At 40.5% G+C, this 23,324-nt stretch overlaps 1 protein-coding gene across 8 annotated transcripts in view; it reads right to left on the bottom strand.

Annotated features, from left to right (window-relative positions):
- The window catches only part of CPNE8 (copine 8), a 58,190-nt gene that overhangs the window by 8,952 nt on the left and 25,914 nt on the right, over positions 1–23,324 (bottom strand). For 4 of the 8 annotated variants that reach the window (XR_014516597.1, XM_083463568.1, XM_083463571.1 and 1 more), the window contains exons 6-17: positions 22,766–22,842; positions 21,935–22,006; positions 20,032–20,095; positions 18,641–18,744; positions 15,387–15,491; positions 11,362–11,403; positions 10,706–10,781; positions 7,712–7,765; positions 6,247–6,308; positions 2,715–2,761; positions 1,721–1,902; positions 1,304–1,431 (exon numbers count right to left, since the gene is read on the bottom strand). Coding sequence is in view for 7 of the 8 variants with exons in the window: in XM_083463568.1 (XP_083319694.1) it covers positions 1,304–1,431; positions 1,721–1,902; positions 2,715–2,761; positions 6,247–6,308; positions 7,712–7,765; positions 10,706–10,781; positions 11,362–11,403; positions 15,387–15,491; positions 18,641–18,744; positions 20,032–20,095; positions 21,935–22,006; positions 22,766–22,842 (1,013 nt within the window). In the remaining variant the exon portion in view is untranslated. Of the gene's footprint in view, positions 1–1,303; positions 1,432–1,720; positions 1,903–2,714; positions 2,762–6,246; positions 6,309–7,711; positions 7,766–10,705; positions 10,782–11,361; positions 11,404–14,647; positions 14,773–15,386; positions 15,492–18,640; positions 18,745–20,031; positions 20,096–21,934; positions 22,007–22,765; positions 22,843–23,324 lie in introns of those variants that run through there. The other 4 variants (XM_083463570.1, XM_083463572.1, XM_083463573.1 and 1 more) reach the window with 3 other exon arrangements.

Genomic DNA, 23,324 nt, shown 5'->3' with positions numbered 1-23,324 from the left:
TAGCAGTTCGAAAGCATGCCAAAGTGCAAGTAGATGAATAGGTACCGCTCCGGCAGGAAGGTAAACGGCATTTCCATGTGCTGCTCTGGTTTGCCAGAAGCGGCTTAGTCATGCTGGCCACATGACCCGGAAGCTGTACGCCGGCTCCCTCGGCCAATAAAGCGAGATGAGCGCTGCAACCCCAGAGTCAGCCATGACTGGACCTAATGGTCAGGGGTCCCTATACCTTTTAGGACAATGTCAGCTGGGAAGAGTTGGCAGTCCCACAACTGCAGAGGTCTAGGGGAAGGGGAAGGTATACTGAGAGAGAATGGGCAAGCCAGGTGAGGGGGGAATGGGACACAGACAATTGGTGGTTATGCTTACTCAGAGGAATTTACTTAATGTCAGTAAGCTTTAAGAAAGTTTTCCCTTAACCATGATTTGATTGTTGATGGGGATGTGGAGTCTGATCTGGTTTGCATTACTGAGACTTGGGTGGGTGAGCAGGTCTTGAGGGTCAGGGAAGGGGTGTTACTTTAGTCTATAGGAACTTGATCTCTGTCTCCGGGTATCCTGTCTGCTTGAGTGGCAATCTAGAGTGTTTGTGGCTTTGCGTTAGGCACTCAAGACAGATTAGGGATTCTGTTGCTTTACCACTTGCTCCCTGCCTGAGGTGGTCTTGGATATAGTCTTGAGAACTTGCAGAACTGTTGGCCTCTCACTGAGGCCACTAAATCTGGGGTTGCCCAGGACTTCACGGCTGCCATGAAAACCATGGGGCTGTCCCAACATGTCCTTGGACCAACCCACTTGCTAGAGAGATTAGGAAGATGTTAAACAGCTAATATAAAGTTAAAGGTAAAGGGACCCCTGACAATTAACTCCAGCCGCGAATGACTCTGGGGTAAATCTTGCTTTACAGGCCAGGGGAGCCGGCATTTGTCCGCTTCCACAGACAGTTTTTCCGGGTCACGTGGCCAGCATGATTAAGCTGCTTCTGGCGAAACCAGAGCAGCACACGAAAACGCCTTTTACCTTCCCGCCAGAGCAGTACCCATTTATCTACTTGCACTGTGTGCTTTTGAACTGCTACGTTGGCAAGGGCTGGGACCGAGCAACGGGAGCTCACCCTGTTGCGGGGATTTGAACTGCTGACCTTTCGATCGGCAAGCCCAAGTGGCACAGTGGTTTAACCCACAGCACCACCCGCATCCCTCAAACAGCTAATATATTTCCCCCCTTTTTGTTTTTGGTGACTGACATCAACTCAGCATAAAGTCATTGTGCTGAATTTTCCCAGAATAGTTAACGTAACCATTACCTTGCTACATGATTAATAACAGGAGCAAAGTTTGTTGGTCCATAAAGCTGTACAGATTTTAGACTCATGTAGTATGCTTCCATTACACCATCTATTCCACTGCAGTAAGGATTTTGAGGGTTTCCATTCTATAAGGAAAAACACAGGGACAAAGTATTAATTCTTGCTTATAGGAATGCTGTGTATACCCCTTACCCGATAGCAGGAGGCTGACACAACCTCCGGTACATCTCATGATTTAAATGCAAAATGTATATAGCAGAAAAAAGGCCAATATTTTCTACAATACTCTTAAAAATTAATGAAACTGAGCACAAATGGATCCACAAATATATATATATATGAGGAACCATGAAACACAGGCAAAGAGGAATTTTTAAATATATAAAATTTAAAAACGATAGAACCATTCCTTACCAAGGCAAACTCATGAGACACTCTTCCGTCTGGCGGCAATTTTGCACCAAAACCTAGAGCTGGAAACATTTTGTCACTATCGTAGTCTTGAATTATTTCCCCTACTGCCCTCAGTGCCATTCCATAAGCATTCAGCTGGTATGGGTTCATATAATGAAGTGAGGTTGGGTGTGCAGGGTTACCTGTTGAAACAAAGCACATTGTTGAGATGGGTTTGTGAACGTGTTGAGCAGTATGCCTTACAGTATCAATATATGAGATTCCACACTAGCTCTGTCTTAATTCAGGTATGAAATACAGTGTGTTTCCCATGAAGAATTTGGATTTAAGTGTTTGCTCTAAATATTCTTTTTTATTTGGATTATTTAGGTGTATAATGAGGCAAATTCCATAGTTTCTGGCATGCTGAAGAAACTGTGCATGCTTTGTGTGACTTTTTTTGAAGCATAGCCCTTCACAACTGCATTAGCAACAGCTTTGGATTTCCAAAAGTGGCATGGGCGGCTATTTTTTAAAAAAGCTAGAATGCTCAGTTTGGTATTTTGTTCTACAGATTGTGACTGTGGTTTACAGATATACACAATATTTTTTACAACAAAAGACAGCCTAAAGAAAGCCATTTTCCCTCTCTAGAGTGTAATGGGTGGGTTCCTGGCTTGAATCCTAATTTCTGTGAGAAGAGTTATGCCCACAGAAGGTAACTTATTTGCCCCTGGTCCAGCTGCAGTCTTCTGCACCTCCTGAGAGACCTTCTGAACAGTATCGTAATGGATATGGGAGGGGGATGAAATATAGAGGAGAACAAAAAAGTGTGTGTGGGGGGGGGGACACAAGGGTCTTTTTCTTCCACATAAATATTTGGATCCAAATCTTCAAAACGTATTCTCACTAGAGTCTCCACACAACAGGACAAGCAAAATGAAAAATACAATGCCAAAACAATTCACAAATACTGTGCGGATACTCAGTTTAATATAAACAAACCAATACTTACCATTCGAAGCTGTGAAATCAATAGCCACAGTGAAATTTATTTGAGTCCTGTGAAATGAAGTAAACAGACAAATGTGAAAAAATCTGAAGATGTAAGTTGCTACATGAGGAGTAATAAATCAAGAAAAACCAATAAAATGTCACTTAGACAAATGTGCATGTTAATGATACACAGAACTGCCAAAGAGCATCAAAAAGGTTATACTATAACATTACTTTGTAATTGTATACATTGTATACCTAGGAATAAGCTCCAATAAACACAACAGCGCTGACTTACAAGTATTAGCATTATTTTAAATTCTTAATTGCTTGCTTTATCAATTTTTTAAACATAAAGCATAACAAAACCGGGGCTAGGCTAGGAGAGCATTACAATTAAAACCATAGAACAGACTCAATAAAATAGCAATAAAGAACTTTGGCAGCAAATAATCACATTCCATCAAATGCCTGGGCAAAGATTAACATTTTTACCAGGTGCCAAAAACATGTTAATGATGGCACTAGGCAGACCTCACTGGGGAGATCATTCCAAATATAGGGAGCCACAACTGAAAAAGGTCTTTGTTTCCTCTGTCGCCACCTTGCAAGCCTCCCTTATAGCAGACATGTACGGGATCGAAGTATTCAGTATTTACTATTAAATTGCTACCTTATATGAGTAACTTCTCTAATGCAATATGCTTAAATATCTTGAGCATCTCACAGTTTAAAGGGTACATATAAATTTAAAGTAGCAGGCCACAATTAAGAAGTGACAGTGCAAATTGTTTAAAAAGGAATTACCGTATATACTCAAGTATAAAATGACCTGAATATAAGCTGAGGCACCTAATTTTAGCACAAAAAACTGGGAAAACTTATTGACTCGAGTATAAGCCGGTTCACCACACCACAAACCTGGTGGTGGCGGCAGCAGCGGAGGAAGAACAAGCAGCCGAAAGGACCCTCACTTGAGTATAAGCCGAGGGGGACTTTTTCAGCATTAAAAATGTGCTGAAAATGTCGGCTTATACTCTAGTATATACAGTATCCTTTATTTATTTTTAGGCTTAGGAAGGTTGACTTAATATGAATTCACAAATAAATATCACCTCCATTCAACGTATACCAAAATTGCAGACAGGTATATAATGGGGGGGGGGGGGGAATCCCAAAGACTCTATAAGGTTGCCATATGTCCTCTTTTTCCAGGACATATCCTCCTTTTCATGGGTATGTAAAATAAGAGTCGTCATAGCAATCCATAGTTAAAAGTAGAAGTCAGCAAATGTGTCCTTTTTCTTTTTCTCTTCAAAATATGGCAACCCTACCCTAGGTATTGCCTTTATTAGCAAAAGCTAAGGATCAAACTAGATATTGCGTGAAATGTGTTATTTTTCTTGTCTGGTTTTCTTCTTGTTTTAAATCGCAGGTGTGGGGGCCACCAAACGCACTATGTCCTTCTGCCCCACTCCTGATTAAGATGACTACTTTGTTCCACCAGCAGCTTTCCACCCACAGCAAATAGAAGCTCTGGGGGCAACTTTTGATGGTACTATGCTACTGGAGGGGGGGAGTGTTCCCCCCTTCTCGTGTACCATAGCCTCAATCCTAATCAGATGCTGCCATCTGCATGGCTGCCATTTGCGTGGTAGGTGAATGGTGAAGGCCTCCCCCTCCTTCCAGGCAACGTGTGTCCGGGGGTATATAAAACTCAAGACACCCGTGTGGGTGAAAACAGGGGACAACTCTTTATTGGAGGTATGCAGAGCTGGTATGGAATTAGGTCAGGATCTGTAAACCCAGAGGACTTCCAATGTGAAGCTTGACGTATAATAATAATAATAATAATAATAATAATAATAATAATAATTTATTATTTGTACCCCGCCCATCTGGCTAGGTTTCCCCAGCCACTCTGGGCGGCTTCCATAGAAACCAAAAAAACACTAAAATATCATACATTAAAAACTTCCCTGAACAGGGCTGCCTTAAGATGTCTTCTGAATGTCAGGTAGTTGTTTATTGTTTTGACATCTGATGGGAGGGCGTTCCACAGGGCGGGCGCCACTACCGAAAAGGCCCTCTGCCTGGTTCCCTGTAACCTCACTTCTCACAGTGAGGGAACCGCCAGAAGGCCCTTGGCGCTGGACCTCAGCGTCCGGGCAGAACGATGGGGGTGGAGACGCTCCTTCAGGTATACTGGACCGAGGCCATTTAGGGCTTTAAAGGTCAACACCAGCACTTTGAATTGTGCTCGGAAACGTACTGGGAGCCAATGTAGGTCTTTCAAGACCGGTGTTATGTGGTCTCGGCGGCTGCCCCCAGTCACCAGTCTAGCTGCCGCATTCTGGATTAGCTGTAGTTTCCGAGTCACCTTCAAAGGTAGCCCCACGTAGAGCGCATTGCAGTAGTCCAAGCGGGAGATAACTAGAGACGTATCACCTCCAGCATGCCTGCTGGGGAATGCCATGGCAGCTGACTAGATGATGATGATGATGATTGTACCTCGGATTAAGAACTTAATTCTCTGGAGGTCTGTTCTTAACCGGAAACTGTTCTTAACCTGAAGCACCACTTTAGCTAATGGGGCCTCCCACTGCCGCCACTGCACAATTTCTGTTCTCATCCTGAAGCAAAGTTCTTAACCCGAGGTACTATTTCTGGGTTAGCGGAGTCTGTAACCTGAAGCGTCTGTAACCCGAGGTACCACTGTATTATTATTATTATTATTATTATTATTATTATTATTATTATTATTATTGGCGGCTTCCAACAAAATATTAAAATATAGTAATGCATCAAACATTAAAAGTCTCCCTAAACAGGGCTGCCTTCAGATGTCTTCTAAAAGTCGAATAGTTGTTGTTCTCTTTGACATCTGGTGGGAGGGCATTCCACAGGGTGGGTGCCACTACCAAGAAGGCCCTCTGCCTGGTTTCCTGTAACTTGGGCTTCTCGCAGCGAGGGAACCGCCAGAAGGCCCTCGGCACTGGGCCTCAATGTCCAGGCTGAATAATGGGGGTGGAGACGCTGCAGGCCATGTGACTAGAATCTGGCTGGTAACCTGAGAGGAGTGGTGCCACACTTCGCCCACTGAGAACTGGTGCGGCTTCTCAAGACTCATTATGTGGGTCCCCCTTATCTTTTATTCTACCCAGTGACGTTTCTACCCAAGCTGTGACAAACTGCTCCATTGAAACACCTAAGAGTCATGTGCTATTGCCTGAAAGGCGAAAACCTTTCAACCGAAGGCCAGCTCAGCAATATCAATTCACGGGGGGGGGGGGGGGGGGTTCGGCTCTTGCCAGACTTTCCCCTCCCCCTGCATAGCGTGATCTACCATCAACTGTCTATGAGAAGGGCAATAATAATAGAATAATATTATTTACTATGTTTTAAAAATATGTAACTTAACGGTAAATGTAATCTGCCTTGGAATGATTTGTAATGAATTTGGAATTTGCAGTGAAAGGTGGGATACAAATAACTGTAAATAAAGAAATTTAAAACCTTTGTGATACCAGTATTATAAATGAATCACTTACCCGCCTTTAATATAATCAAGAAATGAAACTTCGGTTTCCACTAGGAAGGAAAGTAACGTTACCTGAGAGCAAGTGACACAGAACAAGTAATAAACATCAACCTTCAAAACAGCCACAAATATAGAAGTTTTTGTACTGTATTTCAGAATTATTTTAAAAATTTTCCAATATACTGAAGCAAAGATGGTTTTGTGTGGAAATGACATGTATTGGTAACCCCAACCACACTCCACACACTTCTTTCACCCCAGCACTCACAATATCTATGAGTCTCCACATATCTTCTCTTCCAGCCGCTTTATATACCGTATTTTTCACTCTATAGGACGCACCTGACCATAGGACGCACCTTGTTTTAGAGGGGGAGAACAAGAAAAAAAATTCTCCCCCTCTCTGCTCAGTGCCCCTTCAGCGAAGCGGCAGGAGAAACGGAGCCCCTTCCATTTCTCCTCCCGCTTCGCTGAAGGAGCACTGCGCAGTTCTCCCTCTCTGCTGAAGCCGGGAGTCTTGCTCTCCTGGCTTCAGCAAAAGGAACCCGAAGCCTTCGGAGCACAGCGCGAGGTCCCGCTGTGCTCCGGAGGCTTCAGGCGGCTATCCCTGAAACCTGGAGAGCGAGAGGGGTCGGTGCGCACCAACCCCTCTTGCTCTCCAGGCTTCAGCGAAAGCAACACAAAACCTCCAAAGCGTGGAGGGAGCGCTCCCTCTATGCTTTGGAGGCTTCGTGTTGCTATTGCTGAAGCCAAGGAGCCTGCATTCACTCCATAGGACGCATACATATTTCCCCTTAATTTTGGGAGGGGAAAAAGTGCGTCCTATAGAGCAAAAAATACGGTACATGCTGTTCCACTTGGCAGATTCCCTTCCACCAATTAACCTCCCTTACCAATCCTCTTATAAGAGCCAAACTATTCATATATATACTGAGCTGTGCACATGTATCTATGCATTCAGAGACTGGCTAGATCATCCCATGAATTACTATTTGAAAGTGTCACCGAGTCTGGTCAAAATTATTACCAAAGCCAAATTAAGAATTCTTTGGCTATACCTATTGTTCTGTGAGCAAAGCAAAAGATGCTGTGACCTTCTTGCTCCCAGTCTTTAGCCAGGAAAAACAATCTCTCCTTGTTTCAACAAAGTAACAACCATTTACACTTCACTTCTAAAGTGTTCAGAAAGACACAATCAGCTTCAGTTAAACCAACACTATTCAGTCCAGGAGCTTCAATCACTCACCTGTGAACTTTAACACTGGCTATTTAATTCCCAGGGAAGGCGCATTTTCGATAGAAAATGAACCAGCTCATCTATAGTTTGATAACAAAAAAAGCAAGTTCTTCTCATAACACAACACCTGTCTTATTTAGAGAAGTTCTTGCCCAGATAAAGCTTACTTAGATATATCTCACTTCAATATGTGCTGGGAAGGATAGAAAAACAATAATGAAGAAATGATTTACTTAACTGTTCCTGAATTAACATATTTTTTCTTTTTTGCCCTTTTCTTTGGGTTTATAACCTAGAAAAGAAAATGCAGGCACATTAATTCTTCTGCTTGTCAACACAAATCTCTTTATATTTTTAAGACTTTTTTTTTAACTCTGCCGTGCTCCCTGCTTCTAAACTCTACCTTCATTATGCCAATAAAGGCTGAATGAATGAACTCCACCATCCCTACATGCACATTTCAAACACCTCCCTAACCCAGCACAACCCATTTGACAGGGAAATGTGTATGGCCCAGGCAAGGACCCGAGATGCATTTTGTTGCTGCTCACATTAATGTGTACATCAGGGCAAACTGATATTAAAAGATTTTATAAGGAATGCTCCCTGTTTTCCATCACCCCCATCTTCCTCACTGACTTGTAACAGAGGCAGTCATTCCACTAGCTGAGCTAAAAAGCCCTTCACTGGATTGAATAAAAAATAGTGTTCCACCCATTCTTGTCACTGGAATCAATCTTATTAGTGGCAGGGGAAGAAACATTCAAAGGAAGCCTTGTTCATGCAGGAAGAAATGAGTGAGGCTTGCAGGGAGGCAAAGCATAAGGGAAGCTCAGTTTGGATTTATGTCGGCTTTGATATCAGGAGATAGATAAGTTCTGCAGAGTTGTCTTCCAGTCTGGTGGGTAGAAGATGGAAGTGGCTGGGAGGGCAGATAGAAAATGAAATACAGCCATCTGTTCTGTGCTACTCTTGCCATTGCTTAAAATTGTAAGAGTTGAATAGCTTCCTCCGTTTACTGTTCCTTAAATTCACATTCCCAAGAGATATTGAACCCCATCTGTTGCTTCTTTGTTGGCAGCTATGAATCACTGTAAATCCCATCAGGCGTGATCACCCCAGAAAATTCCCTACCCTGGACACCTCCTGTCCTAAGCTAGTGTTCTCCCCAGATTTTTTGGAATACAAGTCCCATCAGCACTGACCAGCATGATCAATGGTCAGGGATAACAGGAGTTGGGGGGGGGCACTGCATTTAGTATGGCTCCCCTTATATTGCTCTTCTCACTGCATTTTTTCATATTCTCTTTGATGTCTGGAGTTTTTCTTTTTGAGGAAGTCATCCTTGGTTACGTCTCTTGTTGAGACTTCCTTCTCTATTGAGCATAACTGCCGCCCTTTGTTTCTAAACTCTTGAAGCTGGCTGTACTTGCACACTGTTTAGAATTCATATCTTCTAATGTGCTTTTTGGATTTTAACCAATCTGATCCCTATCCTTGCTTTAATTTCTATTAATGATTTTCCTTTACCGTCTGAAAAAGTCACAAATTTTCAGTTTGCTTGTGATCATATCTTTCCTTTACTTTTGATACCATGCTATTATTTTGCAATATTTGTATAAACTTTGTTTCCTAAATTCTGATATTTCATTTTACTTCCTTATCACTCTAACTGCTCTTGATACGTCTTTTTCTGCTTCATGTCTTCTATCCATTTACTGTATATACTCTGCTTTCTAAACTGAAACCCTTATTCTGATGCTCTCTCAACCTCTCTTGCATTCTTTTGCTATTTTCATTTTCAAGTTAGTGATTTAAAGTTATATTTTTCAGTTCCTGATTCTACCTCATCTTCAATTACTCATCTCATTGCATGTCTTCCTTTAGTTCTTTTTGGATGGTTTCTCACTTTCTTCAGTTGAATTTCTTGGGAGACTGGTTTTCTTAAGTTTCTTCCTTCAGCTTCTTATTTGGTTCCTTTAACTCTATCTCCTCCTTCACACACCAGAAACTGGATGTGATTTTTTAAAACAGACACTTATCTAGTTCGGTTGCAGATCTAGGCACGTTCAGTATCATATCATCAACTGGTTAACACTTTTAAAATATGTTCTTTTATCTCTAATGATACTGCTAAAATGCTTGCTTATTCTTTTACTTCATCGAGGCTTGATTACTGTAATATATTTTTTGTTGATCTTCCTTTATCCCATCTGTATCTTCTTGAATCTATTTTTCACTCCACAATCTTTCAATTTTTGCCTATAAACATTATCATTTATCATCTCTTCTTTTTGCATTGACTCACACAACTTACAAAGCAAGGTCCACAGAATACAGAAAGCTAAGCTAAGCTGAGCTGAATAGGTCCACCCGGGATGACACAGAAAAACAGACCAAATGAGGGCAGGAAGGAGCCAAACTCAACTCTAAACGTTTCCTGCCTTGATGAAAGGTAGCAAATAAACACCCATGTGATGGCCTGCCGCCTATTGAAAATTTACTTATTTTTACAACATTGCACTTTGCTCTTTTCTTCATTTTAAAAATATACTTTTCAGAGGTTAGAGTTCCTCTGATACATCTATTTTACACCTCCATCCTCTTTCCTTAGCTACACCTCATATTTGAAACTCCATACAGTCATATAATTCAGTCACTCTCAACCTCTAGACATTGCTATTGGCCAGGTATTTCACTTTTAACTTACTACTAATGTCCCTTCCTTTTTCTCCCTTTGGAAGTGGGAAGGGAGTGGGAAGTACAGAGGTGACAGGGGTGGAAAGAGCATCTCTTCCCCAATTCCTTTCAACTAGGCTGACTTTCGTATCTGAGCTATTGAACAGAAAGCAGTGGAAATAATAATAATAAAAAAACACCAGAAAGGAATGTGAGGTTCGAACCCATGTCCCTGAGATTAAGAGTTTCATCCTCTACCAAGGGAGCTATCCTTTGCACGACGTATACAGGTTCAATAACTATGTTGAAAACTCAAGCTATATAATAAAATGGTGTTTATCTTTATAAAATGAACCCACAAATATATTGACTGCATTTCTAGAAAGTGTGTTCGCACACTTTGACTTATGGATTTTGTCCAGATTTTCTGCTTTCTATTACGAAAAGATAGGTGGTTAAACTATATAGTGCTGGCCCATATTACAAAAGGGCACATAGATAATTCATGATGTTTATTACCTGTACTTGAGGATATAAAAAAATCTACTGTTACCTCATAGACATTAAACTGCGACTGTCCTCTAGACAGCTCCCTATAACTTGTTGTGAATTCTCCAATGAAGTCATGACTAGGGAACAAAAACAAACAAAAATTCAGATTAGCGGATAAGCTGTATTATTGTAGGTCAAGGTGTGAACAAAATGCTAGCTAACACTTCCCAGTACAAGAGGCATTTTAGGAATTTGTCTAACGCCCCACAATTTGGCGCTCTGTTTTATATTCGAAAGTTTTTCATTGCTCCATGAAATTCACTAATAGGCTCCTGTTATCAACCAAACCCAAGCATTAGGAAATATTTTTTATCTGGTTCATTATCTACATGATTACATACCATTTCCCCACAAAATGTGCATTGTTATTTTTTCACAAAGTGGAGTTAAAAGCATTTTAAAAACCCTCTCCCGTGTCAAAATGCATAATGAAGAGGTTTGGTATACATCAGATTGCAAAATAACCATGTGTACAATCAATAAGGGAGTGGCTCAGCAGACTCATGTTATTTCCTGCAAGCACACACATTCCTACATTAAAGCTTTTAAGCACAGGAATAACTGGTATAAAACTCCAAAAGCTGCCCAAATAGTCTATGAGTATGTACGCCATACAATTCCTTTTGAACAATTAATGCTGTGCAATAAAAAAATTACCTTCCATCTCTATCCCAGTCGTATACTTCAATCTTAATTGTTCTGAAGAGAAACAAATAAAACACAGAAAAAGCTATACACATATACTAAAAAACTTGTCAACAGAAATAAATGAGTAATGTACTTTACTACTTGTATTTTTCATTTCCATATCTAATTATTAAATTGATAATCACGATTACGCCTTTTTTGTAAAAAAAAAAAAAAGTGATTAAAACAAAGGAGAATATAATTTATTTGTAAGCATTTCCGGCTGCATTTCTAACAGATAGGTGCTCAAGGCAACACACCATAACATCTAAAAGCCTCAATAATAAAAATTCATTTAAAAATTAACCACTATACTCAACAGGTCCCAGCAATGCATGGGTAGGTTTTATTGTGAAAAGTGTGCAAGGCGAATAACCTGGAAAAGGGAGTTCTGTAGTGCTGGTGCCACAATGGTGAAGCCTTGCTCCTCCACAGTTAACAAGATAATACGAATCAGGATAATCACAGAATATATAAACATTAAACAAGGAAATGAGAATAAACACCATGGATTTGGAACAACTTTCATTGCAAATTCAACTGGCCATAACTCCATGATAGGGCAAATGTTTTGTAAGCCCAAATTCACAAATTGAATCCACAGTATCCTGAGGTGGGACTGGGAAACAATTCTAGGTGACATCTCTGGAGAGCAAAAGGTAAATAGGTAAATAACCCCTGGAGGGTTGAGTCCAGTCAAAGGTGATTCTGGGGTTGCGGCACTCATCTCGCTTTCAGGCCAAGGAAGTCGGCATTTGTCCACAGACAGATTTCCAGGTCATGTGGCCAGCATGACTAAACTGCTTCTGGCACAATGGGACACCTTGACAAGTGCCAGAACAAAACAAAAACACTGTTTACCTTCCCGCTGCAGTGGTACCGAGTTATCTACTTGCACTGACGTGCTTTCGAACTATTAGGTTGGCAGAAGCTGGGACAGAGCAACGGGAGCTCACCCCATTGTGCAGATTCAAACTGCCGACCTTCCGATCAACAAACCCAAGAGGCTCAGTGGTTTAGACCACAGCGCCACCCACGTCCTCTTAGTGGGTGAGCACTGCCAGTCAGAGAAGACAGTACTGAGGTAGATAAACCAGTGGAATGACTTTGTAAAAGGCAACTTATGTTCCTAAGCATTACATTTTTGCTCTGAAATAGTTAATACCTATTCATGTCAATGGTAAATGACTCTTGGCTATTACTGAATTACTGTCTTATGCATTTTCTTCTGACAGTAACAGCTTTTTCTATTTCATGGAATCACCCTGTATCTCAGGACATCTCAAGGAACTTTCTTTGTGGTACAGAGATATCTGAAGCACATGGAACCAAACCATCATAAGTCTAGAACAGTTGGGACAGAATGTATTAAGATCTAGATTAGAGAGGTACAAATATTTCTCATACAGTGGTACCTCGGGTTAAGTACTTAATTCGTTCCGGAGGTCCGTTCTTAACTTTAGCTAATGGGGCCTCCAGCTGCCGGAGCCCGATTTCTGTTCTTATCCTGAAGCAAAGTTCTTAACCTGAAGCACTATTTCTGGGTTAGCGGAGTGTGTAACCTGAAGCGCATGTAACCTGAAGCGTATGTAACCCGAGTTACCACTGTATTCCAATTGTAAGAAAATGGCAGTTTAAGGAGGCTGTATTCTAGAACAAATAAGTACTAAATCAAGTTATCACAACAAGTGCAGCATATTTAGATTTTTCCCTAGCTATACATTTCTATGAGGGTAGGTCCAGTTATCCAAACTAGCAACTTCTCATTCCATGGGCGATTGACAGGCAGATGTAGCATTAAGATACAAGTACTGCTGCTAGTGTACCTAATAACTAGGAGAAAGGTATTCTTAAAAGAGTACAGTACAAGAAAAATGTAATAGGAAACATGTGGATTCTTGGATCTACTCTCAGAGAAATACTTTTTTTTTCAGGAGCAAATTCCTTGCCACAGCAAAATCTCCAGTCAATCACACAAAAGGGTAGAATATACCAATAGCCAAACAAAGGATGGAAGTCATGGCATTCCCTGCTGTGTATGCTTCTGCATTACAGATGAGAATTGTTAATAAAAATTACATCCCTCTTAAAATGCTAATAATGCTGTATGAAGATTCCAGCAATGGCCTTGCAGGTCTCTTCAGCAGAAGTTGCAGCCTATTCTAGTCCTGTGAAGGTCTTATTGGGAAAGGTGCTTTTCCTAAAGATTCACCGAATTCCTTGTCAACCACAGAAATCAATTATTTTAGACACTGTTTTGACTTTCTGCTCAGTCCCAAGTCAATTGAGGGTATTAACTTGTATATATAAATTTCTTAAGTAGCAAAGCATCATGTGGAGTCATAAACATTTGCCATAAGTTAGCTGAGGGGTTTTCAGGCACAAACTATGTTTACAATGGCTGCTTGCCGAGTCCTGGGGTGGGCAGCCAGCAGCTGGGAAATCTTCGTGCGGGAGTCCCCACCAGTTCCAATTTTGAATTCTGGCCAATCAGGACAGTCCATGGGGGCAGGGCTTCAGAGTGCAACAGGCTTCACTCCCGCTTGCCTCCTGGGACTCGATATTCATGCTTTGGGGCTTGTTTTATATTACAATTTATTCTTCTAGGTTATGTGATTACTAGCTTTGCTGTGGTTCTTTAATGGCTGCCATATTCAGAGCTGGGAAGGAATTTGCCTTCAAACAGATTGGCCCCGTTGGAAGGTTTTGGAATACTAAAGGTACAACCCTTTCAACAGTTAAGTCTAACCTAATTGCATCTATTTCATTTCCATTTCAAGCAAATATTGAGGTCAGATAATTAAGCAAGGTTATTTTCCAAAGTATTTAAGTTGTCTTGTAAATATTTATTTCTTAGAGGCAATTTATATCATTAAAGTTCTGAAGTTTGGTATGACTAATCCCCCTCTAATTTGAAAGGGGGAGGGCTTTCCTTTGTAAATGAAGGAAAGATGGTGAATGCTATTAGGTTTTCTAGAACTCAAGCATGAAACTCATTCTGAGAAGTGTCACTGCTGATTCTACTTAGTTTGCTTAGTTCTGAATGCCTTGATTTGCCTGGGTTATGATATAACCTTATCGGACTGTTATAAAATGTCTGCCTTCCACTCAGTTTCTTATGCGGCCCATAAGATGAAAAAGACAGAAGACGAGGTGGATCAGCTGAGGCAGAGATGGCCTCAGCAATGTCTGTAAGCACCTCAGTGATCTGACTTATAAAAACAACTGAATGAAGTAACCAAGATGGGGAAGATACCTTTCCATCCATTTCTGTTTCACTAGATGTTCATGTGATGACTGCTACTTATGAAAAAGAAGGAAGGAAGCACCAGCACATTCTGTTAGTTGCTTTGTAGGCTGGTTTTTATCCCATAAATTCTGAGTAAGAGGACACCTCCAGGAACCTTTAACAAAAAGAATTTTTCTTGAGAAAAGCAGTATCATCAGTATTTGCTTTGCAGTGACAAAGAGCAGTAACTAGTTTCTTAGTGCACTAGCAACAGTGGCTCCATGTTTCCAGAGAGTTTGCTTTTTATCTGCTTGTCAATCATCTGTGGAGAGTCAAAATAAAAAAATTTCTTCCAGTAGCACCTTAAAGACCAACTGAGTTAGTTCTAGGTATGAGCTTTCGTGTGCATGCACACTTCTTCAGATCTGTGTATCTGAAGAAGTGTGCATGCACACGAAAGCTCATACCTAGAACTAACTCAGTTGGTCTTTAAGGTGCTACTGGAAGAAATTTTTTTATTTTGACTATGGCAGACCAACACGGCTACCTATCTGTATCTGTGGAGAGTGGTACCTATTACTATACTGAAAATACTACCGTACCCCATGTACCTCTTACCTATGAACGCTTAACTAAATGAATGATGGTGATGTTAACATTTACTTAAAGTTTTGAACTGATATTATGCCTTCTAAAAAGATTAAACTAAACTGAGGAACCTCCAATCTTTGAAAACTTTACTTAAGACGAAAGGTTTAACTCTTACCTGTCAAAATCTCCATTGCAAAGTGCTCTGACAGATATCTTGAATGCCTGCCACACTGGATTTAATGTATTCTTTATCACTTCTGTCTTGTGGCAGATTGTAAAGCTGAAACACAAACAAGCTTTTCTTATTTTAATACTTATCTAAAGGTATTGATAGTTTTGAAAACAAATCCACCAAGTGGGAATACACTGTAATTTATGTGATTTTTTTCCCCTTAAAAATGAGCACTATTTCATTTTTAGTCATGTGAACAGCTTTCAAATTCATCTACACATATAGCTATACCACACTTCTTTTTCTTTTTACGGAGCCCACATGATGGGTAGCAGCAGGAAGTGGAGGAGGAACTCTGGCAAGCAGAGGAGGGGGCTTTGATGAGGCTGTTGTACCACTTCATATGTGAGGAAGAAAATATTCAGACTCCTTCCCTTATAATGTTTTGTAGCAAGAGTTCTTGATTATTAGATGTTGCCGTTTGGGATTAAAGCAGGGAAGAGGTGCCTGAATTTTTTTCTCTCTACGTCTCTGAAGACAGAACAAAAGCCTCAAGACAAGTTGTCTCCTTTGCACCAGGATGCAACAGCTATGGTGCTGTTTACTGACCTTCTCTCATACTGGTATATTTCTAAACACAGAGTGAAATACACTCAGAGTCGAGAGTTGATTTCATGCGCTTTATTCAACTCATAGTGGTGAGGAGGAATGGAAGTTCCCCCACAATATCTGCTTTATATACATTATTTACATAATGGGCTGGACATGACTGGCTAATTCTGGGATTCTCCTGTAAGCCAGTCAGGTTGTGGATTCACTTCCACCTGGAGCTGGATTGGGTGGCTCCTGTGGACCAATCATACTGCTGCATTGTTCTAGGACCAATCAGACTGCTGCATTCTGAATCCTATTGTTCTAGGACCAATCAGACTGCTGCATTTTGGATCCTATTGTTCTAGGACCAATCAGACTGCTGCATTCTAAATCCTATTGCTCTAGGATCAATCAGACTGCTGCATTTTGGATCCTATTTTTCTAGGACCAATCACACTGCTGTATTTTGGATCCTATTCATCTCAGTACATAACACAGAGAATATCAATATTTTAACTGTTGACAACAATAAGAAGCTTCTAGACCAGGAATGGTCAACATGCTGCTCTCCTGCCCCCAAGGTTTGTATGTCTGTTGCTTTCTCATTCTGCAATGCTCAGAAAGCTGCCTGTTAAGGATTTCAGGGTATGTCTGGTGTCTTGTCTACTCCCATGCACAATGGTCTGTGGGGACTGAAGTTCCCAGATTTCCTCTTCCCTCACCCTGCTGGAAATCAAAGGGCAGAGCCCCAGGAGAAGACTGTTCTAAATAGTGAAAATATGCTCCAGCCAATGGTAACTGGTGACCCGACCCAAACACCTAGATGTGGTACCAAAAACTCAACATTTCTGGTTCTGTGCTCACAATCACTAACCCAGAGTAGAATCCCATATCATCCGTATAAGCATGTATGAAACTATGGAGAAACCACAGTGATTATGAGCACGACACGACGACTAAAGGGTATAAGTATCTGACTACTTCGGGTTAAGTGATCTTGAATAGGCCTTGTGTATGTGTTACTGCTCACTGGGTCTTCCTCTTTACAATGGCTCCATTCTGTGAACAAGCAGCATGTGAACCACACTCACAATTTGCTTCTCCTGAACAAATTGCCAGGATCAGTTAGCAAAGAACAAACCTTGGCTTAACATTACAGTTTGGTCAGAAACAAACCACGAGTGTTGGTTCACACATTGCAACTAAGCCAAGACTTGCTATTTGTCGCTTCTGGCTCTAAAGGGAGGAACAAAAGGGGAGCAATTCAGCAGCATGCACTTGTGTGCTGCTCCTTCACAGAAAACCATGGCTTATGGCTTACTATGATGACTCCAGACCAAATGGATGCCAATAGTAAATCATGAGGAATAAAAATATGATTGGTCTCGTTTTTCATCATTGCAGATTCCCAAGTGGAGATGAAGATGCACACACCAGGTCTCTTCTCTCCTGCCTTGTCCCCAGATGAGATCATACCCAACCAGATAATGGATTCCAACTGATGCAAATGAAGATGCACAAACCGTCACAAAGCAGTGTTGCCACAAGCAACTTTCAATAGGTTCTTTTACAGTTTTCTCCATCTCACCGCCATCTGATGTATAGCAACTATATATATACTTGGATAATATCAAGGCAGAGAGAAAAGTGATTTGTTCACAGCTGCAAGTCAGGGGTGGCTAACATTTGTCCCCCCCCCCAAATGTTGTGGCTGATGGGAATTGTTGTCCAACATCTAGAGACCCAAAGGTTAGCCACCCCTGCTATAAATGAGTAAGTAACCAAAAATCTTCCAGAACATAGTGTTGGTAGCATGTCGAAGCATGTCGTCTGCAAACTAATCTGCCTTATTACAAACCCAAAATTCTGGATCATTAACAAAAAAAATTAAATAGCACCAGACCCATAACAGATATGGGGAGCACTGCCTGCTTTCCTCTGTCATGAGAACTCTGTAACTCTGTCTCCTTTTCCATAAACAATTACTGGCTCACCATCTTATGCCAAAAGTATTTTGGAAGTCCAAGTATATAATGATTACTAGTTTACCCTTTTCAATATGTTGATTACTCTTGCATGAAACTAGTATCTTACTCATTGTTCCAGTACCAACCCACTAAAATAGGCAATTTAGACATATTTAATGCACAGAGGTGCTTGCGCAAAATGTTCCCTAGAGCACTGGACTGCTTCAGTTTCTAATTGACAGCACTCTAAAGATACAAGACTGCTGAAACTGTAAATATTGTTTTTAACCACTCCAGCTGTTTTTTTCCCTCAGTTCAGGATTTTTTTAGCTGAAAAGTTAAGAAACCTAGACTTATCTAAGAAACCTAGATACCCAAATCACTGTTATTCATTATAAGCATCTGTTAGTTATTTATATTTTTTGAGCAAGACCACATTTGAAAAATTGTATAAATATGAAATATTGTTGGTTTGTTTAAAAAGCTATTGAAGCAGGCATATGGAGGAAATACACATTCTGTCCTCATCAGTGTAATTGTGAGTTGTATTTTGAAACAAGAGGTTTGTAAGTCTAGAAAAAATAAGACAAGTGCACTGTGAAAGAGAAACTTTTAATACACTGCACACAAAATCCCCTGGTCACCCCTATAATTTACAACACTTCATGTTTAATAGAAGAAAATAAGAGTATCTACCTGCCATCTTCATTGCTGCGAAAAAATACCAGGAAGGGATCAGATTTCCCAAAGAAATCTTTCTTGTCCAATTTGTTAGCACAAAACTGCATCAGTACAGCATCCTAATAATAGAAGAGTGTAATACAAATTAAGTATATAATTTATACCAAGCATACTATTTACACTGATTAAAAACTGCATAAGTATTAGGCATCAAGTTTACATTGCTTTCATTTTACTAACCAAAAAAAGAGGCACTACAAAGTAATTTTTGGTTTTCTTTTCATTTGCTACCAAGATGGGAACATAGTCATGAATTCTGAGTCATTATTTGTGTCACATACATCATATCAAATATTTTAATCAAATTATTCACAATTTTAGGCTTCTGAAGCTATACTGTAACAAAATTTCAATTACAAATTAAGAGATAGCAAGGATTTCTTGTTCCTTCTCCCACTGCAATTACCCAAATATCATGCTAGAATTCATATTAGTTCTACAACAGGAGATATTCTTTATTTGTTCTTCATTCTGCTCTTTGACAACGTCCAATAATAGTTAATTTAAAAAATATATAAAATACAGTGGTACCCCGGGTTAAGAACTTAATTCGTTCTGGAGGTCCGTTCTTAACCTGAAACTGTTCTTAACCTGAGGTACAACTTTAGCTAATGGGGCCTCCGGCTGCCGCTGCGCGATTTCTGTTCTCATCCTGAAGCAAAGTTCTTAACCCGAGGTACTATTTCTGGGATAGTGGAGTCTCTAACCTGAAGCGTCTGTAACCCGAGGTACCACTGTATTAGCATGCAATAGCTAGTCTTAAAAGTCTAGCAATATACACATGGATTTAATACAACAACAACTGTACCTTAACAACAACAACAACAACCGTACCCTAACAACAACAACAACAACAACTGTACCTTAACAACAACAACAACAACAACAACAACAACAACAACAACAACAACAACAACAACGGTAACCTACCCATCTGACTGGGTTGCCCTAGCCACTCTGGGCAGCTTCCAACTTACATAAAAACATAATTAAACATTTTAAAACTTCCCTATGCAGGATTGCCATCAGATGTCTTCTAAAGCTTGTATAGTTACTTATCTCCTTGGCATCTGATGGGAGGGCATTCCACGGGGTGAATGCCCCTACCAAGAAGACCCTCTGCCTGGTTTGTTGTAACTGCACTTCTCGCAGTGAGGGAACCACCAGAAGACCCTCAGTGCTAGATCTCAGTGTGAGATGAGTGGAGACACTCCTTCAGGTATACGGGACTGGACTGAAGCCATTTATGGCTTGAAAGGTCAGCACCAACACTTTGAATTGTACTCTGTGCTAACTAGGAGACAAACAATATACTTTGACAAAAGAAAACCAAAATATTAACTTACCCGGCAACAGTTGAGCTCCTCTGCTGTCATTATTATCGTGCCACATTTCTTCCCAGGAATTCCTCTGTAACAAAACAACATTGTAATAGCAATTAAATACAAGGATTCCAAACTCACCAGTTCGTTCCTCTCCAGAGTTCCCTTTCTGCATTCTCCATCCATCAACCTGAGCAAGCTCTCATATATAGTCCTTTGGTACTAATATATGCCATTCTCCTTAACTAATAGGGAAAGTAGAGGATCAGTGTATCACTGCACCATAGTGACTTCACTTCTGGTGTTCCCACAACATGCAGAAGATTATGATTGGGGCTAAAAGACCAAGGGAAATATTAGTTTATAGGTGTTATGTTGCAAGCGAGCACAATATGTGAGATTATCAGTGATGAGGGAAAGAATTTTGGTGCATTATTTTTCCACCAATAAAATTCCATATCTCCCATTCATTAGTAACAACAAATTGGTGTCAACTGCAAATAAATATTAGGCATGCTTGACAGATTCAACATTTTCAGCTTTGTTTACTAAATATAAGTAAAATAAACATGCTAAATTAGATCACTTTCTAGGGCATCAGGAAAAATTCCTATATATATTTTCCAGAAAACTCACATAACTGGGGAGTGCAAAACTTAATTAAAAGATTAAACTTGGCTTTTTAGCCTGTAATACTCAGCATTTATACTATGTGAAAATACAGGAAATGTTTCATACATCTGAGTAATCTGTAAGTTAAGGCCATTTTTACTGTCGCCTGCACATTATTCCTGCTTTTATCACTTTCATAGTTTGTCCCCCAAAGCCAGACAATGTAGTGCACTGAGGTTTAGCTCCAGTGATGGAGAGGGGCTATAGCTGGCAAAGTGGCTTCCACAACCATGCAATGTAATCCACTGTTACAGAGTGCAAATCAAGTGAATAGGGAGGAAGTATCAAAAGAGTTGTAAAGAAGAATGTTAAAGGAAGCGGGCAAAGGCAAGACAGAAAATATTGTGAAGTCAGGGCTGCTCCACTCACTCACTCACTCACTCACTCACTCAAACACATACAGCTATGAAAAGGCGCATCACATGCCAATGGCATCACATTACACACTCAGGAGCATACTACCTATTAAGCACAGACCGTGCAAAAGTACACAGCACACAACTGCACACTCATGCAGAAGCACATCAAATGTAAACATGCATAGTAATTCTACACACACAGTGGCATATCACCTGCAAATACACTTAGCAGTATTCTACATGCAAAAAAGGTCTGCAACACAGGACACACAAATTCATGCAGGAAAATGCCTCAAACAAACAGGCACAGCAGCACAGCACCCACAGAGCAGCAAACTACATGCAAAGATTTGCAGGAGTGTGGCACTCACATAGCTACATATAGCAGCGTGTCACATGCAAACCGAGGAGAATATGCAGCAACATGCAAAAGCGTGCCGCAGACAAACACTATGCAAATATGTACAGCACCATGCAAAGGAGCATGCCCAAAGCTGGGCCAGAAATGCCCTCTATTTTCACAACGCCATTCACCTCTCATGGAAGTGGCAGGTGGAGGTTTATTTAACAGGCTTTGGGGAAGGGGATAAAATTTCTAGTTAATTTCATAGGGAGCAGGAAGGGTTACCATAAGATGAAGTGGCAGGAGTTTTAAATTTTCTCTCTCCCTTTCTTATAAAAAGTTTCACTGCTGCTTCAAGAGGTGGCACAGCTGTAATTCTTAATGCAATCAGCTTTCTTAATTCTTATAAAATGTCCCAATGGGAACAAAGCTATGTCACAATGCTGCGTCGCTCCCAGAGAGTCATTTTAGGGAAATGCAAACACATGCAGCACTATGCAGCCACATGCAAACACACACAGGAGCTTCCTTTCCCCCATCTACAAATACACACTTCTGCAGACTGCTTGCGCCGCCAATGGCCATTTTTGCTTTGGAAAGCAGGTTCCACCAGGGAAGCTTCAATCTGCCAAACAGATGCGAGTTTTAATATTGCCTTTAGTTCAGTGACTGGTTTAAAATGGGAACTTGTAACAAGGCTACATAATGGAGTTACTGAGGTAGCTAAATGCATATTTTTGCATTTGACATAATTATGTTTTAGGCAAGAGGAAACAAGATTGCAGCCGATGGTCTTGCTTGGATGGAATGTTAACCCCATAGTTTTGAGTCATGAGAATCGCCAACAATAAGCCTTCAGCTCACAAGCTCCCCTCACTGTTTGTTTCTTAGATATGGCTGCAGGGAAGAGATCATAAGCTTTTGCTTCTGTGTTAGATTGACTGCAGCTTGTCATTCTATTCTGAAACCAGACCAACTGTGGTTAATCTTAACTATGGTTTGCTGAAACAAGCCAAGTTCATAAACGGTGTCATTTGGTTAGATTATACCTCGAAAAAGTGGATTTTCCATGTCAAATTTCCTATTGATAGAACTTGATTTTTATGGTGGCTACAATTTCAGGCTATATAATGATGGAATGATGAAAAAGCAATTCACCTTAATTGAAGACAGTGCTATAATGTACTTTAAAACAGCACCACACAAATTCAGAACACACAACAGTGAATAAAAAATGACATGCCTTGACAGTATTCCCTGTCTAGAATTTTTATTTGTCGAATACCAGAGAACACAAGGATCTGCCAGACCCAAAGGCAGGATCAGTAGCTAGTGGGAAGGATATAGGACGTTTAGCATCAATTTCTTTGAAAAGAATACTTACATGATTGACTTTTCTAATCTGCTTCCTTGCGATCCAACAATCTCTCCAAGCGTACAGAAAACTTGTCCCAAGAAGTCCTGAAAAATTATTATGAAAATGATAAAGCTAAGTCCCACAGCGCCATCCCCACTGTTCACTTAGTAAGCTTATGGATATGAGAAATGCAGTATTTAGATAGAATTAAAGGCTTTATTTGGACACACTGATCAATTATGGTTCATAATTATAGGAACATGCTTAAGTGAGCATTGCACCTTAACCTGGGCAGGTCTGGAACCTTTTGCTTTTCATGAACCAAAGCTTGTCACGCTGTCTGGATCCAGAACTATCTTAACTATGATAAGCTGCAACAATAATTGTGAGAAGTGCAGGAGGAAAATGTTTCTTTCATCTTCATGTACTGGTGTGGATATTGGAGGACAGACTCCCTATAATCTCTACGTTCAGTGAAGGATCAGAATTTGAGCAAACTTATAATTTCCTGAGTTTAGCAAGGGCTGGGAATACCAGCTAACTTCCTTCTGAGGCCACCCTGTTGATGGTGGTTGTGGAACAAACA

This window comes from Podarcis liolepis (assembly GCF_965112155.1).
Source record: "Podarcis liolepis genome assembly, chromosome: 10".
NCBI classification, from domain to species: domain Eukaryota; kingdom Metazoa; phylum Chordata; class Lepidosauria; order Squamata; family Lacertidae; genus Podarcis; species Podarcis liolepis.
The sequence above is the reverse complement of the archived record's forward strand: the minus strand, read 5'-3'. Positions and strand labels throughout refer to the sequence as shown.